This window comes from Tyto alba, unplaced genomic scaffold (assembly GCF_018691265.1).
Source record: "Tyto alba isolate M040663 unplaced genomic scaffold, T.alba_DEE_v4.0 Super-Scaffold_6, whole genome shotgun sequence".
Taxonomy (NCBI): Eukaryota; Metazoa; Chordata; class Aves; order Strigiformes; family Tytonidae; genus Tyto; species Tyto alba.
Window position 1 is genome coordinate 45,183,673 of NW_024881327.1, and position 18,418 is coordinate 45,202,090.

Genomic DNA, 18,418 nt, shown 5'->3' on the forward strand with positions numbered 1-18,418 from the left:
AAGCATGCCCATAAATAAACACATAAATTGAACAAAACTGTGCCTACAAAAAATCAGGCACTGAATTCTCTTGCTTTTTTAAGAGTCCATTAATATAATAATAGAGGTTTCATGTATTTTATACACTCAGATATATACATATATTTTATCAGTAATGTGTGCTTGCATACAAACATACATATGCACACATGCAAACATATGTGTACACATACCACACACAGACACTCACATTCCCTTATCTGCACACATTCAAGTTCTTTATTTTTAAAGAAAATGCCACCATTTAATAAGAACTGGAATTGGTTTCAGGTTCTTCCAGGACTTTAGAATTATAGAAAAAGGTAACTTACATCTGTCATGGCATATGAAAAAAAAATCTGGACTTTGCAAACAAATTAAAATAAAAAGAAAGACCAAACACCCCCCCCTGCCTCATGCTACCAGCTTTCCAATTAGGAATCAAGATATTGGAATGAATCTGGTATAAATATAATAAGCAATGGCAGTTTTTTGTATGTGTATTTTTTACAATAAATGTGAATCTTTTGAAAGATAAATTAGTACCAATCTATGGTGAGCAAAAAGTTCTTTCCTAGGCAGGTCACTGCTGAGCCCCTTTCTTCTTCTGCTCTAGCTCCTGCAAGCGTTCCTCCCGGCACTGAGCATGCTGCGTTCCCACTTTGTGAGCTGTCTCGGTGGCTGCAATGTCAATCTGTGCATATCGGGATGATCCACTCCCTGAAATACCAAATAAAATCCTGTAAAAGACTATACCCCTCATATATTCCTGGGTAAAACTGACCCAGGGTTAAGCTACTGAGACACTTTCACTGATTTCTTGGATGATCTTGGTCTGGTCTTAAACAACTCTATAAAGGGAATAAGATGATAACCACAACTAAAAAACCAAACAAACAAACAAAAACAAACAAACAAACAAAAACACTCAAAAGTTTTCTAATCTATATATTTTTGTTATCTGTTTTTCTTCAAATAAGTAAATGAACCACCTGCATTTCTGCCCCAGGTTTGAATCTCCACTGCTACTCCTTCCAGCAGAAGACAAAATTGAACTAAGCTTTCCCACTTCTGGGAGGCTTCATCAGCAGACTACTGTTAAGTAAATGAATAGCATCTGATATTTGAAAAGAAAACGCCACTGGTAGGGCAGCTGGCAGGGATTCCTCTTTTTCTGAATTAGGCAATCTGTGAATGTTTACCAGATCAACCACTTCAGCCTCAGACAGAATGACAATTTAGTCCAATAATTGCCAATAAAGGAGATAAAAGCTGCTCGGTCTGATCATGAGCAGAACAGTTCTTTATGGGTGCAGACATACAACTCCAGAGTCTGGGAAAACTTTAGTATGAAAAAAAAAAAAATTTATGGTCATTAAAGGCATCTTCAAAGTTATGCAAGTTGAGCTTGGGAGGGTAGTGGACATTTAGGAAAGTTTATGTCAGTTTATGGAATTTGGCTCTTCTTTTTTAATGCCTTGGTTCACTGTCTTTAAAATGAAGATAAAACACCACTTTTTATATCTCAACAGTGTGTTATACAGAGAACCACATTAAAGTCTGGGAGAATATTAGAATTATTTAACTACAGCCATATAAACATTTTTTTTTTTAAATGAGAAAAATGCTACTGTTTCAAAATTAATAGACTTGCTGAAATTAAAAGTATAAAAATTAAAATCTCAATAGCTGAAAACTACGCCAGATCCTGATTAGGGGTTTTCTGTAAGGAAGAAAGCATGTCTGAATGACAATACATGGTAGCTGTAATGGATACTCTTGTGCTAATTATCCTAGTTAAGCATTAGAAGTAAAATACCCAGATCCAGACAGAATAATAAAATATTTTTTAAAAAATCAAATGTTTCAGCTGGCTTCCACTCTGTAGCACTTTCACACATCCTCATGGAAAGCAGATAAAAGAACACTGTGTTCTATTCTCAGGTGTTTGCTGCATGGCTCCAGAGTCAGTATATTCAGGAGCAAGCCCTGACACCTACACCCACAGCCCTGTTCCTGAAGCCAAGGAAGAAAAATTAAGCACGTGTAGTCCCAATACGTGCGATGAAAATCTTGAGAACATGAAGCAAATTACTGTCTGTCAAACTCCACAGACACAGAAATGTCCACTTTAGAAGGAAAACATATACAATGCACCTGTCAGAGAGATGCAATATTTTATAGAACTTCATTACTTAAAAATCTTTTCCAAAAGAGCTGGCAGCTATAAGAACTGCCTCACAAATGTAACAGGGTTCAACTCTTCTGTTAGCAAGAGCCTATGGGTAGATGAGAAATTAAGATTCCCAATACAGTCTGAATTATTGCTTCCTTTGCTGTTTAAATAGTATTGTAGACTTCCTTACCTCTTATGCTTGTGCTAGGTTCTTGAAGTTCCAGTTCCATGTAATGAAGTTGTTTTTTGGAAGTAGGGCTGACAGGAATATTAACATAGGTGGCTGTCTCGCTGTGGGGTCTATCTGATGCAGGGATATCAGCTGAATAACCTACTGCCCCTTCTAAAATAAGTAACATGTTGTTATAGACAGTTTGCAATGACCAATGATGCATTTCATAAAAATGTGGTGTTCTATCAAATGTTCTGAAAGCAAACATTCAGCAGCAACAACCCAGCTTGCCACAGTACATTCCTCAGTCATAGGTAGGACATGAGAAGACTAAAGATTCTACCGAAAAGATCCTGGGAGACTGATCAAGTCAGGATCTATGAAGAATACCACAGACCACAGCCAATGATCTCACTATGTTGTGACAGAAAGCAAACACTATGCAGAAATTTTCAAACAGAAGCAATGTATGCAACATTACCTCAACAAGGCTTTCAGCTCTAACTCAGGTTAGTAAAGCCTTATAGGAAGCAATCTGTTCTAGAAGGATATGGACTATTATATCATCCCTGAGAGACAAAAACAGGGACTGAAGAACAGTTTCAAGAAAGAGGAAGGCAAGCTTTAGGAGACAACATTGACAGCTTCCCTGTACTGAGTTGAAAAAGACAGGAATGATGCCAAGTGGGGACAGACCAAATAATAAAAGGCTTCAATTGCAGGAAAAAAGTAGAAGATTAAGCAGTGGGAAAAGCTTTCTAACACTAAAGATCACAAGAACACTAGAGGAAATCCCACAGAAGCTGAAGAATTTCTGCATCTAGAATTTTCTAAAAGAGAGAAAGACTAACAGCTACTATGAAAATTTTCTATAACGTGATTCTGACTTAAAGACAACTTTTTTGTCTCCTGGACGAATTTTCAAGATGTCTTCTAGCCCTACTTTCAATTATTCTAATCTTGTCAGAAGTGAAACTAACAGAGAAGGTAGAAGGTTCCATTCACTGGCCAACCAGGTATTTCAGTCCTCAACCCCTTCCTAACATCAGGTTTTTCAATCCATGAATACCAAGGGACTTCCCAGAATAACCTGGGCTACAGGAGACCCAAATATAAACCTGTATTCTCTCTGTGTTTAGGCAAGGCATTCTCACTGTCCTACTCAGCAGGCTAGAAAACACCTGCCTGTCCAGTCCAGTTGAAGTTCTTACCCTTAAACACTTTCTGCTGTTAAATTAATCTGGGACAAAGGAGAGCAGAGGAAACATGGTATCACTTTCAGGTTCTCCCTTTTCCTGAAGTTCTCCCATTAAGCCCTTCCTTGTCCCTGCATAAAACTTGTATCAAAACTTTATTTGTCCAAATCACTGCTTTTCTCTTCTGCCCATTCAGACACTGTTGAGATGTGAATGGAGAGGAAGTAGGTGATCAAGGCTTTTTACAGCACAGGAGAGAATGATTTCTTATATCCAACCAACAGTAGCTGTGAATAACTAATAAGGGGAACTTTTTCTCCTTAACGGACTGTATTATGAATAGCAGAGATAGCTCATTCAAATTCAGGCAACAGTAAGAGTTGTCACAGGCTACAGCAGGTTCCAGGATAAGGGAATCTCTCCAGGCCTAAGCTATTTAAATCAATCAAATTAAATAAAAATTTTAAAAGCCTGGACAGTTGGTCAATTTTCTGACAGATTTTCATAAAGAAAACATAAGAATATTCATGAAGTAACCAAACACTTTTCTGATGGTCAGATTTCAAGTTGTTGTTCCAAAGCCAGGTGTTAAAAACAAAATGAAAAGGAAATAAAGAAATCAAACAGAAGAAATTTCTATATTTTCAAACATCATTATCTGAAATTATTTTCAATCATTCTGTCTAAAGTATTTCAAAGGAATTTGGCCTGACTGTGCCAAAAGTGATTCTGCAGAACCATAGCATTGAAAACCTGCATCCCAAATAACTTGTAAGGAAATTACAGTCTTAAGGACTGATACAGAGTCATGAACGGTCATGAAGGCAAAGAATTTTTGAAGTCTTTCTATATGCTTGCTGTTAAAGCAACATAGCAGGAGTTTAAGTGAAGTGTCCTCAAAGCCAGATAACATAACAACTAGCAAACTTTTCTATAGAGCTAAATAGTTGAAAGGTTTTAGGAAGCTGAATGTCATACTTGATGCAGATAAAGCAAGTGATTTTCCTGAGAACTAAAAAAACACACATGGAGAATAATATATTAATTGGTAGGGCTTTGTGCAAGAAAAGCAAAAGAAACACACAGAAAAAAAAGAAACCCCTGGCAAAAGTCAAATATTCTTCTCAAAGAAAAAAAAAAAAAAACAACCAAACAAACAAAAAAAAACAACAACAAAAAACCAAACAACCAAACCAAGGTTGGGCAAACTGGAATGGAAGGGAAGGAAGAAGGAAAAGTCTTCTGTTGTTTAGTTATTGCTGTCTTAATAGCAACTGTGCTTTCTTTGTAAACATAGAAATACTTGGCATATCATTTTTCCTTCAAATAAAAAAAAGCCTCATTAGACATTAAAAAACTGGCTTATATTTGTTTGAAGAGAAATGTTTATTTGAAAAGCACAAGACAGTCAAAAGCTCCTACCAAGGCACACACAGAGGGCCATGGACAAAGACTGTGCTTTCAGCAGCTCATTCTGGATGGACAGGGGTAGAAGATGATTACAAGAGGGGTCAGAGAACCAGTATTTGAGATCATTATAGAAAGAGAATTTGAGAGTAAGATAGATCAAAATGCACAATTACAACATTCTGAAAGAATCATCATTGCTTGAAGAGAAAGGGGGAAGAGGTAGGAAGAAAAAAAAAAGATAGTTAAGCAAATAACAGGAGAAGAATAAAAGAGAAAATGCAGTGGCACTGAAATGAAGGGGAAAAGAAAGGAAAAGATAGTATAATTGGGGAGGGAAGAAGAAAATTATACTTGAAACTGGTATTTTAGCCTTTCTTTAAGCAAGTGTTAGTTATTCATATTTTCTACCCTATGTAGGCACCATTCTCAGAAACATGCAATAACACGGAAAGAAAAACACCACCATAAACACAGCCCTGAGACAAGTGTGTGTGAGAGCATGCACATAAGGCTGACATGTTCAAAGGGCACCACCTCAAAAATAAACATTTAGAACAGATCACAACAAAAAAGGAAATGGAAAAAAGAAACAGGAGATGTTACTGTCCCCTCTAATGCAACTGGCTCCAAAGATCTTTACTCACCAGGTTCCTCTGGGCAAGTAGGAGTTCCAGGTTCTGCAGGAAGTGTTAGCATCTCATAACCACTTTTAGGACCTAGAATACAAGAACACGTTCAACAGCTTTCAATTTAGGAATTTGCACAATGAAAATAAAGCGTACGTTTTTTCTGGGTTTGACTTGTAACCTTCTAATCAGAATAATCACACTGAATAATCTCAGAAAGTACAAACAGTGGTTAGTGTTGACTTTTCTATAGTGGTGATGCCAGCATTTTCTAATGAGTGTAACACCAAGGAAATAAACGTTAGGACATTTTTACAAGTATTCACACTGAAGGGCACTGAAGTCAACAGTGTGTTTTACTGTACATCAATGTGGGAGCAAAGCTGTGTTGGATGCATGAATCAGGGAGAACTGCGTGGGTGATCTTGGGAGCATCTGGAAGACTCTTGTTAAAATTCCACCTCCAGCATGATGGATAACTTCTTGATTTCTGACAAAGCTCTGTAGAAAATGCTTAAAGTAGCCCTTCAAAAGATAACTTTGCTTTCCAAGTACAAATCATCATCTTCGCAAGAAGCCAGGTTGTACAACATCACCGGTGCTTCCAGAGCACTGAGCTGAAAAAAGAAGCCCGGGTTCTCTCATGATCTGACTCCAGCCCAGTTCAAACGAGGCAAGCTAAAAAGCTATGCCCATAGAATGCACATATTTGGATTAATTTTGAATGACAAACACTCATAATTTTACCTACTGATGTTCTTTCTCTATTATAAAGAAGTATCTTTAAACGTGGTAGGTTTTTTTTCCCACCATGTCATTGCTAGGGCACAGGACTTCTCATGGCTCGAGGTGCTTTTTTTGGTGGGTGCCCTTTGTTAAAGTGCTGGCAGCATATTACTGTTGTGAATAAGATTACTGCCTATGCTCTGACACTTATCTCATCTGTCACTGCCTCTTCTAAACTTATCCCATCTGTCAATGACTTTCTAACAAAAACCCTGCAAAGCAAAAAACCCAAAGAAATGCATAAGTCTTACAATAGGGAATCACGTCATATATTACCTTTAAAATATTCTGAAGTTTAAAAAAATTTAGGTTTAAATTAATTTAAATTTGCATGCACACACACATACCTCGTAATCACTTACACTTACCAGCTTGGACACTGTGCCCTCTATGTACCTTCAAAGACCCAGAAGCTGCCAATGCAGATGCACCACCTGTTTTCAAAGAGAGATATTCACATTAATTCTAAATACCTGTTGCTATTATTAGATATCTGCCGTGCATCAGCATTTTTAGTAGATGATTCTGAAACATCAAGAAAAATTTCACTAAGAATTACAAATCATTGTTCCTCGTTTAAGCAATATTCCTTTTATTTTTGCTAAATTCTTTATCCTGAGATTGTGGCACCAGAATCTAATTTTGTGGTTTTCTTTCTTTATAAGGAAATGATGCCTTCTACAAAACTTCAGGATACTGGCCTCCCTGTTTGTAAGAGTACTACCTTACTCACAGAGATAGTTGTCTTGAACTGAGAAGTAAAATGGCAATGAAAACTGAGTGGGGAGTTGTCTTTACAATCCATAACATAGCTTTGGCAACCACAAAGTTTAAAGCATTCATTAAATTCTCATCAGACTGGATACAAAACCTGTTAATGGGAAAAACTATATCACACTTCAGTAGTCCACTGTCCAGGTTTAGATATGCAGGGTGAAGGGTAGGCGAAGGATCTGGCTTCCGTGGGGTTTGAATCCAGGTCATAGCTATTTCTTGTGAAATACCGTTCCAAGTGTTACAGCCAGGAAAGCTTTACCCAGGGCATGTCGGATGGCACAGTCAGCCTCCTTTCCCCAGCCCTATTCAGATCAGCAGGAAGCTGTCCCAGGTACGGGGATAGATACAGAAGTTTGAAGAAACAAGGGCTAGCAACTCGGAAACCTAGAGCAGTACACATGTAGTGTGGTCTGTCTGCACATACACATCCCTTTTTCATTTAACTAGCAAACTAATCAGCGTTATACCTACCTGTTCAGTTGGCATTATCCCTATCCAGCCATGAATGTCTTGTCTCTACTGCTGTCATTGTGGGCACCTTAATCAAGATGAGTGGCACTTACTTCCTCACATGAATAATTTTAAGCAAATTTCTCGTGCAAGTAAATGGTACTTACAGAAATAAGGTAGGAGGCTGTGCTTATGAGTAACCCTGCCACTGGTGACAGGGCCGTGCTGCTGGGTGTTGGGGATCAGGTATAAAATTAACACTCTCTTCTAAACTGATGAATAGTCTCTGAGCAGGTGAGACACTTCTCTGCAAATTGTTTTTAAAATAGCATCCAAAAATTACCATAATTCTTATGCAACATAAAGAAATTCTGTAAGATAAATAGAAGTCTCAAATACCTCAGAAAACTGCATGACCTAGGAACCTAAAGAAAATGTCAACTTCTTAACTTCTTCCCCTTCATAAAGTATACATTCATACATTTTTTTTCTAAATCTAATGAATTCCAAGCTTATAAAATTATTCCTACACTTTTATAAAATAAATCTAAATAAACCCCACAGATTACTTCATTTAATGGGGACAATGGATTAGAAAAATAATAAACACCTACTTCAGAAGTGCACAACTGAACTAAAAGCTTCAGTTTTGTAGTCTTTGTGTGCAAAAAAGCATATATAGTGTAATCCAAGGTTACAAAAGCAATTTCCAAGCATACCGTATTGAGAAACTGATTTTGCATTTTAACAAACAAGATCAGGTTGTAGAACCTTTGCATACTCTGGTGAGGACTTAACCACTAAAAACATCTGAAATTTTGTTTTTAACAAGACTGCCAATAAAAATAGATGCAAAAATAGGACATCCCTGGACTAGCTGATTTACTTGTGTTTTCACTGTAACCGATTTTCCATTTTCTGATCCCACAGCATCCTGTCTCTGCATTATTAAGAGTACCAGAATACGCTTTATGCAGCTAAAAGCCTTACATTACTTTGAAGACTAGAGCTTTATGCTAATTGCAGCTTCATCACAAAAACTGGTGTGAGGTTGGTGTTTGTTTCCTCTCTCAGAAACTTAATGTAATTCAGCAGAAATCATTCCAGAGGAAATGTGGATTTTTAAGCATCATTTTTAGGATTTGTGAAAAGCACACCGGACAGGAAAGGAGATTTAAAACAATAAGATATTCTAATCTATTTATGGTCAAGTTGAAGTTTTCCTATTTGGAGCTCATTTAAAAGAACTATGTTAATGCTTCGGGATTTGACCTGTTGCATTTTCCTCATTTTCAAATCTGGCAACTAACAAATATTTGGATAGTCAAATCTCTCATGGAATGTTATTGAAGCTTTGAACTGTGTCATATAAACACATGTCAACAGAGATCAATCTAGATATTTTTTTCCTTCTTCTTTACAGTTACCATATAAACTGGTTTGTTTCTTATTTATGAATCCTAGGATAACACTTGCAGGAATGGAAAAAGCAAGTTAGCAAGATACATTTCTGAATATATAAAGCATCCAGCAGGAGACAGACGTTCCCTTCCATCATTCTTTTCACCTTACAAGGGGTCGTTACGAACAATTTTTTCAGTTTCCCCTGCTATCCAGTTCTGTGTGCCTGACTAGCTTAAGTCTTCATTAAAACTGAGTAGCTCATCGAGAGTTATTTCTGTTCTATTTTCCTCAATGTGTAAGAGGAAGAAGATATTAAAATGTGACAAAATGAAAATAAGCTGCAGAATATTTTGCATTCCTACCTATGATTAGACTCAAACGTCTGATGTAGCTCAATGAAGACAACCACTATTTGAAACATTTTTCTTACTTCATAGTCATTTCTTTATGCCCACTCTTCAAAACTAAGCACAGTTTATAGCACGTGCTACAGGAAAGAGCCATGACAAAAATTAAAAAATGAGAGGGAAGCTGGAATACGTGCTATAAGATGAGCCCAGACAGTTTACATTTTCAAATCCTGTCACCTATCATTACATGGCCAGTGAGTAGACACATGCAAAACTGTACTGCATTTACCAAGTGATCAGTTTTTACTGCCCAGCCTCTACTTTGTCTTCACAGAGCAGGTCACAAGCTCTGCAGGTCTTGGCTATTAAATTTGCTGACAAGGAGTCAGGACAGAAGAAAATACTATGCTCTACAATACATTCTTGCTTCTTGTTGAATTAGAACTGCCTTTAAAGTACTTTGATCCACTCAGTCAAGCAGCATTTCCATCTCATGCTTTGAAAACAAATACCTTGCTTAAAAGAGTATCCAAAGGCTAGAGCTACTGATTGACAGCAGAAATACTGCAAGTGCACCAGGAGGTTTTTTCATGTAAATGCAATAAAAGACTTCCTGCTGCTGTATAATTGCCCTTTAAAACTTCTCTAAGCTTGCTACTCTTCAATTTTCAAAGTGATTTCATATATTTTCTTCTATACAAATGGCATTATCTGCAATACATAAAAGCTGAAGGGAATGCTTAAAAATGCTTACTTGCTCTACAGATTTCACTGTATTCAGAAATGCCTCCAGTCTCTCTAACAGTCAACTTCAGAACTAGTAGAATCACTCAAAATTATAAATGCATTCAAGCACACAAACTTTTCAAATACTGTTCTACAAAGATGCCTTTTTAGTGTGTCCAAAAGAATCACAGAGAATCTAACTACCTCCAGCTATTATTCATCTTCCCATGCTGCAGGGTGACTCCGGCCCAGACACCCATCTTTAAAAATGCAGAAGTGTTAAGCTAGAATCATTACCATTTTCCTGTACCAGGAAACTCATGTCTTTTTTTAAAAAAATATACCTTCAAAGGTGCTTTACATACAAGTACTTCAAAAGTCTTGTGGCATCTGAAGCTCGGGATCTACACTGGCCAACAACGAAGGTCACGTAATGTGTTTCCTTAATAGAGGAGAGGAAAAAAAAAAAAAAAACACACAAAAAACTGCCCAGAAATAAACACTATGTTCGCAAATAAGGTTCCTCACCTTTGTGTTCTAGAAGGCTAGGATATGTAAGTTCCCCAAATTTCAGTGTCAGAGAAGGCATAGGAAGCAAATCATGAGTACAGAAGAGACAGGACTAGAGGGCCACTGTGGCATGGACTTATCATCTTCTGTCACTCCCAAGACAGGGAACAGGAATCTGCTGGATCTATTCAGCCCAGAGGATGAAGTGGCAGCATTTGGATCATTCACGAACATATAGTTTCACTGCAGTGACATCTTTTTTCCCCTCCTGTCAGGCCCCCAGTAATTCACTAAGGCCAAGGTTTAGCTTGTAAATGCAACACATATCTTAATCAGCTTAATCAAACTTTACTGAGCTCCTATTTTTCTTCCCTTACAGAATTATTTTGTGCGCACTTATAAAATAAAACACAATCAAGAAAAAGCATGCCGTATTATGGCAGGGTTTTATTAATCAGTTTCTCATTATAATAACGCTCTTCTATTACAGTGTTTAGCTCTGTGAAGCATGACAGATTTATGGTGGACACACTTCAGCACACAGTTCTTTACTGGCTCAATAGAAGTATCATAGTGCACTTAGTCTTCTTACATCTGAAGAGATGACAACACATTTCCTGAAAACCGAATTATGAATTATAATTTATTTTCAACCTAAGAAACAACAACAAACACAGTATGGCCCAGATTCTTTCTCACCACTCTCAATTAGTTCCTTACTTCTAATCTTGGAATAGAAGTATCAGGCTGCATAGTTTCACAACAATTTTCAAAATGCATGAAAGAAAGCCTCTTTTTCTATCATAAATGCTAAGCTGTCAGTTCATTTTCAGCACCCATCACCTGTTATATACTTAATTTTATTCTTTCACCTCCCTACCTTGACTCTGTATCTACCTAAGAACAATATAATAGACATCCAATGCTCATAATCAGCATTCAGCTGACATTTCAGCTGAATTCTAATCCACAGCTTTGTTTTATGTTTATTCCTTAATTCATCCTCTCAGAACATTTCCCACCAAGCATTGTGTAGGTTTGGTATTACAAGCAAAGAGGCTGCCAGATAGCAAGAGTGTCTGTTGCACTGCTGATGAATTTGCTCCTGTGGCATATGGAAAAAATGGAAATGCACCGACAGAAAAAAAAGAAAAGACAATTTAAGAGCCACAAAACTTAACAATATTAAAGCATGCTGCTTCCATGGAAGGATATTTGTCAACTTATTTTCCCATTCAGAGGTTGATTTTTGTAATGCCAGAGCCTGCAGCACAGGGAGATCAGACCTCCCACTACAGAAGTTTAATTTGAGTGTTGAAGTGCCCAAAATTGGGCCTGGCTCCTGGGAATGCCTAGGCAATCAGCTTCCCTGGAGCTAATGGGAAGGGACAAAAGTTTCTGAAATATGGTGCATAAAGCCTGCATGAAACGCCTTCTCCAGGGATTGCAGATGGTCCCTAAGCACATCCGCAAACCCATTCCAGCTCTCAATTTAGCTTCTCTAAATAGGATTCTTGGGATTCAGACTGCTCAGTTCACTTGGAAGGGTTGGCAACTAAGGACAGATATACTGGTATTCATCCCACCCACCCCATCCCCCCCCAACCAACCTCATGGTTTAAACATCATTCATCAAACAGGAGAGCTGTGACAGAGTTTTACTCAACTGAGAACATTCAAATATTTCAAAGGAGAGCATGAAAACATTAGAAGAGCTGGAGATTCCTATCTAAGCTGTTGCAATATATTAGAAAAGAGCCAAAGATTTAAATAACAGGCCTAAATCACAGCAAGAAAAACAACTGTTAGGAAACTGTTAGGTAATATGTTCTAAATGTAAGAACAGCAAAGGACTTTAAATGATTTAAGGTGGGTTAAGGATTCTCGTTGCAGAACATGCTAAAAAAACACCACACACAGAAGTACATCTTAACCTCAGGGCAGAGGCTTAAGCTAGACAACTCCTTCAGCCCTGTTTTTCCTACAGTAATTTCATTTATAGTACCAGAAAGATAATCAAGATAATGACAAACTCTTCAGCTCACCATTCTGTGAAGGCATGTGCTGTCTTTTGGTTCCATCTCTCAACACTGAATGTGCATCTCATTCACGATGCCTTAATTCAAAGCACATAAGCAGCTCCTGAGAAAAGGACCTACACACCTCTGAAACTCCATCCACTAGATCATGCTACAGAATTTCTTAAGCATTCTTGAGAAACTCTGTATAGGTCCCACGAGAACTTCTTAGACCAAATGTACTAAACCTATTTGCCTCCAGAATCAAGATGTCTCAGAAATCAGAAAATCTGAATCACATTTTTTAACCTCTATCCTGTCATGGTATTTCAAGGTCCATAATAACCACAAATGCAGTCTATTATACTTAAGAGCAGGCATTCCCACATCATAAAACTCCAAAGAATCCGTTACCTTGATCTGTAGTACAAAGCTATGATAACAATGGGAACACTTCCCTCCTACAAATGCAAGCAATCTAATTCAGTCTCTCTTTCTAATAAATCTTTACAAAGTTATTTATAACAAAGGCAATCAAATTATTTAAACCAGAATTAAATGATTCACCCCAACTTGTTTTTTTCCATCTAGTAATTAAATTCAGAATTGTTGCTGCATTTATGAACACTTTTCAGCTTGCCATTAGAATGAGACACATTTCTCTGAAGTTGCTGAGTCAACTGCTCAGCATCCATAACTAGCAGTAGAAAGAGAATACCATTACCCACACTCACTACCAATAAACTGAAAAATATTTAAACAATTGGTCCTGACTCTTTAACTCCATTTCTTGCTACAGAACTGAGGCATTCAAAAGCAAACATACCGTACAGAACATATGAGCACCTGTAGCACTGGAAGAAGGGGGTTTGCAATCATACAGTGTATTTGAATTAAAGTACAATACAGTCCTTTCTGTGATAAAAAAAAACAAATGTGTTTATGACTAAGTGGACTGCTACACTAGCAAACATTATAAGTGTATATTGAGTCATTGTACAGTCCTTCATGCCAGGAGAGGTATCTTGCCATGTAATTGCGCAAGACAGGTTTTGAAAGTAGTTACCTCAAACTAGTGTGCCCCTATGTTATCCTCAATAATGGATTAAAAGATCATAATAGAGAAACATAGAAAATTTCTAATGCTGTTCCTTTAGTCCAGCAGAACTGTTTGAATGACTGCTCAGCACCCAGGGACCTTCAAATTCAATAGCTTGGATTAAAGATGGTGGAAGCAAAATATTCAAAGGCTACAGTATTATCTTGAAAGCTTTTCAACACCAAGTTCAATTATACTTGAAACATTCACATATATAAAAGACAATACTTTAAAATGAAATATCTGAAGATAATGAAAATATGACAGAGAAAACATGAGTTTCTCTTGTATTCTGAAAAATAGTGTAGTATTGAAAAATAAAGTTCTACAGGTATATAATGAGAGCATTTGAGAGATGAAACCCCATAAAGATAGCCAAGAACTTCAGTCACTGTCTTTAGATGCAGCATTTGCCTAAAGCATTTATACTTATTCCATCAAGTATTCAGCTCATTTTCTCAAACAATATTTACCCAGTGTACCAGACATGAAAACCCACCTACTCAAATTTCTTCAGTCTTGTATCTTCCCTTTCTGTTGATCTAAAAATCTGTCCTGTATTTCCACTTTCCCAATTTGCTTAATGATAGGTTTTATCAAAACAGCTAACTCCTTCATCTGCATCAATAGTCTGAGATTAACTTTTTGTCAGATATTGTTTGCATCCATAATTAATTTGTCACTGAAATTTATGCTGAAATAATATTGTGCCCACCACACGCAGCTATAGACCCAAGTTCCCCTGTATCTACACACAATTTAATCATAAGTGCTCTTATTTCCTTGGGTCATTTAGAGGACTAGAAACCTGAGTACCAGAAGGAAAGATAAAATTAGAGTTAATGATCCAATTTGTGCTTCTACTTACACCTCTATAAATCAATAGTAATTCCACTGACTCGAGTGGAATAACTAAGAACAAGATCTGCTAAATGCTTCTGGATTTTCTCCTGCTAAAACAGACAAAGGAATAGAGTTACTTACAACCTTCTCAAGAAAGACCTACTGATTCTAGGTATCTTACTGGATTTGTTCACACAAGAACCAATCAGCTGTACTTCTTTACGTATTTGCCAAGGTTTTTAAAAGTAATAAAGATACCCAAGCACAAAGAGCTGTTCTATGTCAACTGGAAGCATGCAAACTGAAAAATGTAATGGATCTGCTGAATTATCAGGTAAACAGTTTAAGGAATATAAAGACATTTAAGATACTAAACAACTTCTTTGTACAGATCTAACCAAGGACTAAGACGGAGACGGTGCACAAAACCAAATGCTTATGAAATGTTATTTTTGAAGTAAAATGATGATACAAAAGATGCCAAACCAGTTTGGTTATATTAGACAGAGAACTCCAGATGACCAACACATCCTACTGATGGGCAGATTTACAATGCAAAGATAGTTGTCGGGGTTTGAGCTCAGAGGGCAACTGAGCACCACACAGCCGCTCATTCCCCCTTTCCCCCCCCCAGCGCTTTGAAAGAGAAAATGAAGGAAAAGGCTTGGAATTTGAGGTAAGGACAGGGAGGGATGAATCATCCATGACAGTCATGGACAAAAGACAGACTCATTAAGGGAAGAAAAAAAAGAACATAAATTTAATACAGATACTAACAACAACACTACTTAACAGACAGAGTAGGACAATAAGAAGCATTACCACATCTTGAAAACACCTCCCCCCACCCCTCCCTTCTTCCAGGGCTTTGCTTTGCTCACGATATCTCTACCTCCTCCCCCTAGCATCACAGGGGCAGGAAATGGGGGGGTGCAGTCAATGCTGCCACTTCTTCCATCTTTAGCAGGGGGAGCTTCTGGGACTTCTTCCCCCTGCTCCAGCATGGTCTCCCTCTCACAGGAGACAGACCTCCACAAACTTTCTCTGATGAGTCCCTCCCATGCGATGCAGCCCCTCCCGGGCTGTTCCAGTGTGGGACACCCCCACACACTGCAATCCTCCCAGTGCCAAACTACAACAGTGCAGGCTTCTTCCCCCGACACGATCCCAGCTTCCTTTGGGTGCAATCACCAGAGACCGCATGGCCCCCCCCCACAGACTGCAGCTCAGCATCTGCTCCACCATAGACTTCCATGGGTGGCAGCCCTGTGGTCTCACCACAGGCTGAAGGGAGGCTCTGCACTGGTGCACCTCCCTCCCCCATTCTCCCACTGACTTCAGTGTTCACATAGATGTCTCAACTCCTCCTCTCAACTCCAACTCCTCCTCCCAGGTGCCCTTAAATATGTTATCGCAGAGGCACAGATAATTGGCTTGGCCTTGGTGCAGAGGTGGGTCTGAGCTGCAGCTGGGGGAGCTTCCAAAAGCTTCTCACAGGGGGCAACCACTGTAGTCCCATCCCCTGCCACCAAAAATCCGACCGCTCACTCAAACCCAAGACATCAGTGTGTTACCTTTGCCTAAATAATCTTTCCAGGCCAGATACTCATCTTCCTCCCTTTACTGATTTTGTTGGCCAATCAGTAATTCCACTGACATGAGAGAAGCATCTCCACGTTGCCTCTGGTAAGGATCCATTTCTGTGTTACTGTGTTATTTAGAAAACTGAGTATATGCACTGAACATATAAATCAAGTTTCCCCTTGGTGTTAATGTAGCCTAAAAACACTTTCTTGACATTCTTCAACCATGTAAATAGAAAAAGCACTAAACAACTTCATATAGAAACTGACAACTTTGAACTTCTTTAGATTACAGAAGAGAAAGACAAATATATTAATCTTTGCAACCAAAGATACTACAGGTTACAATGTATTTCATAATTGTCAGTCACATATTGCAGCAGCAAAACCAACCACAAACAAGATACCTCTCAATATAGTCTTCACTTCTGCTTCCATAAATCTTCTGTATCTCTCATCACAATTTGAGACTTAAACATTATTATTTAACAAAGCAAATAACTAAATAGCTCCTACCTGGTATAGCTGGTAAGACTCCAGACTGTAATATTGCTGTTCCCTAAAGAAAACAGAAAATTTAAAATGAAAAATTTTTACAAGAAATATAAAATTCACAAAATATAGGAAGAATGGCAGAGAAATCACTTCACCATCACAGAAGCTTAACAAATGGTTTTAAAATCCAGAACAGACACAAAGGTGCTCAGACTTGAAGGTGTTCAAAATACATATAAGTTGCAAAACCTTCCCGTACCTGAGTAAAGGTTAACTAACTTGGCTTTGGATGCTTTGCAACAACTATATCAGGCACAGTAAATCTTGGCACTATTGAATCAGTCCTGAATTAAACAGCAAAAAGCAAGAAAATTTTATATTCAGAGGAAGATGATATCAAGTTGGAGTAACAGGATTAACAGATGTAAATTAAGGCCATGCCTATATTTGTTTAAAATGTAGGTGCTGCAAGCAGACTGAAGCCTGGTGTGCTTCTGACTCAGCTCCACAAAACCAACACAGAGCTTGAATTGTTTTCAGACTGCCTACAAATCCCACCTGTGACATCAGGGTCTTTCTAGAAAAGCTTTTTGCCATCTCAGATGTTTCCTACTGTTCATACCACGGTGGAACAGTGGCAGCTGGGGCACATCAAAGCAGTCAGGCCCATTCACACTTGAGGGTAAGCGTGTTCCAAAACACGCTTGCAGGCCGGGTTTCTCCCCAGTTATACTATGTCATACAAAGCTGATCTGGATGGCATGCTGGCACTTCCATCTCCAGATGGAATCAAGGCTGCTCCTGCACTGCAACATCAAGGTAGGCTATAAAGTCAGCCTGGTCTGTGCTACTGACCACTACTCTGCCAAAGAGATCGCTCTTATTTCTGTGATCTTGGTGAGAAGAATAATTCATCATCATGATCCATTTTTGATAAATAAATGTGTTTTCGGGACTTTGAAGTGGAAAAACTTTATATACCTTTTGGAGCTGAGCCGTAACACTGCTCAATTCCAAAGCAATAAAATTCCATCTCATACTGACACCTGACAGTAATTTTCCTCACTTAAATACACTGACTTGTGACCTGTGATAACTCTCCATTTCCTAAGCTTTCTTACAAAGCTTTTAGGCTTTTCAGATGCACTTTAGACTCAAACATTACATATATGTTACATATATCTTCCCTCTATACAGGCACTGTGTTGACATTCCAGAATTTCTCATTAGAAAACAAAATATATTATTTAATTCTTATCCATGTATAAGCTAAGTCATAATAGTTCCTGCACAACATTTTATTAAGGCAAACATACTAAGACATAAAGCTCACTACAAGTGACCATCACAAAAAACTGTCAGAGCCGACTTCAGTTAAAGTTAAGTGGAAAGGCTTTCTTTAGTTTTGATGCACCTTGCAATGAACCAGAAAAAGATTAGAAAATATTACACTGATTCTGTTTCAGCCAATAAAACATACATTAAAAGAGCTTACTTGGACCAAGTGAGGAGGGGCAAGTCGTTTTTTTTAAATACAGTTTTGAGATCTGCAACATAGAACGACTTTCGACAGTGGAATTAACACACAACTTACAAGACATTTCTGCCTGATCCTATTGCAAACACGGAATCTACAGCTTCAGTATTTACTTGAGCTTTTATGCTAGCTGTCTATTTTAATATATGAAACACTGAATTTGAGCAACTGTTTAGAGAAGAAGTAGAAGGGAGGGGGAGGAAATCAGAAACATGGCCAAGATTTCATTGCTGAAAGAGAAA

The 18,418-nt window shown here is 38.0% G+C and overlaps 1 protein-coding gene across 2 annotated transcripts in view; it reads right to left on the reverse strand.

Annotated features, from left to right (window-relative positions):
• Positions 1 to 244: 244 nt before the first annotated feature.
• Positions 245 to 18,418, reverse strand: part of DOK7 (docking protein 7) — a 70,936-nt gene continuing 52,762 nt past the window's right edge. For both annotated transcript variants that reach the window (XM_032987435.1, XM_032987434.1), the window contains exons 8-12: positions 16,661 to 16,703; positions 6,753 to 6,818; positions 5,617 to 5,688; positions 2,385 to 2,537; positions 245 to 738 (exon numbers count right to left, since the gene is read on the reverse strand). In XM_032987435.1, the coding sequence (XP_032843326.1) occupies positions 602 to 738; positions 2,385 to 2,537; positions 5,617 to 5,688; positions 6,753 to 6,818; positions 16,661 to 16,703 (471 nt within the window). In that variant the 3' untranslated portion in view covers positions 245 to 601. The remainder of the gene's footprint in view (positions 739 to 2,384; positions 2,538 to 5,616; positions 5,689 to 6,752; positions 6,819 to 16,660; positions 16,704 to 18,418) is intronic.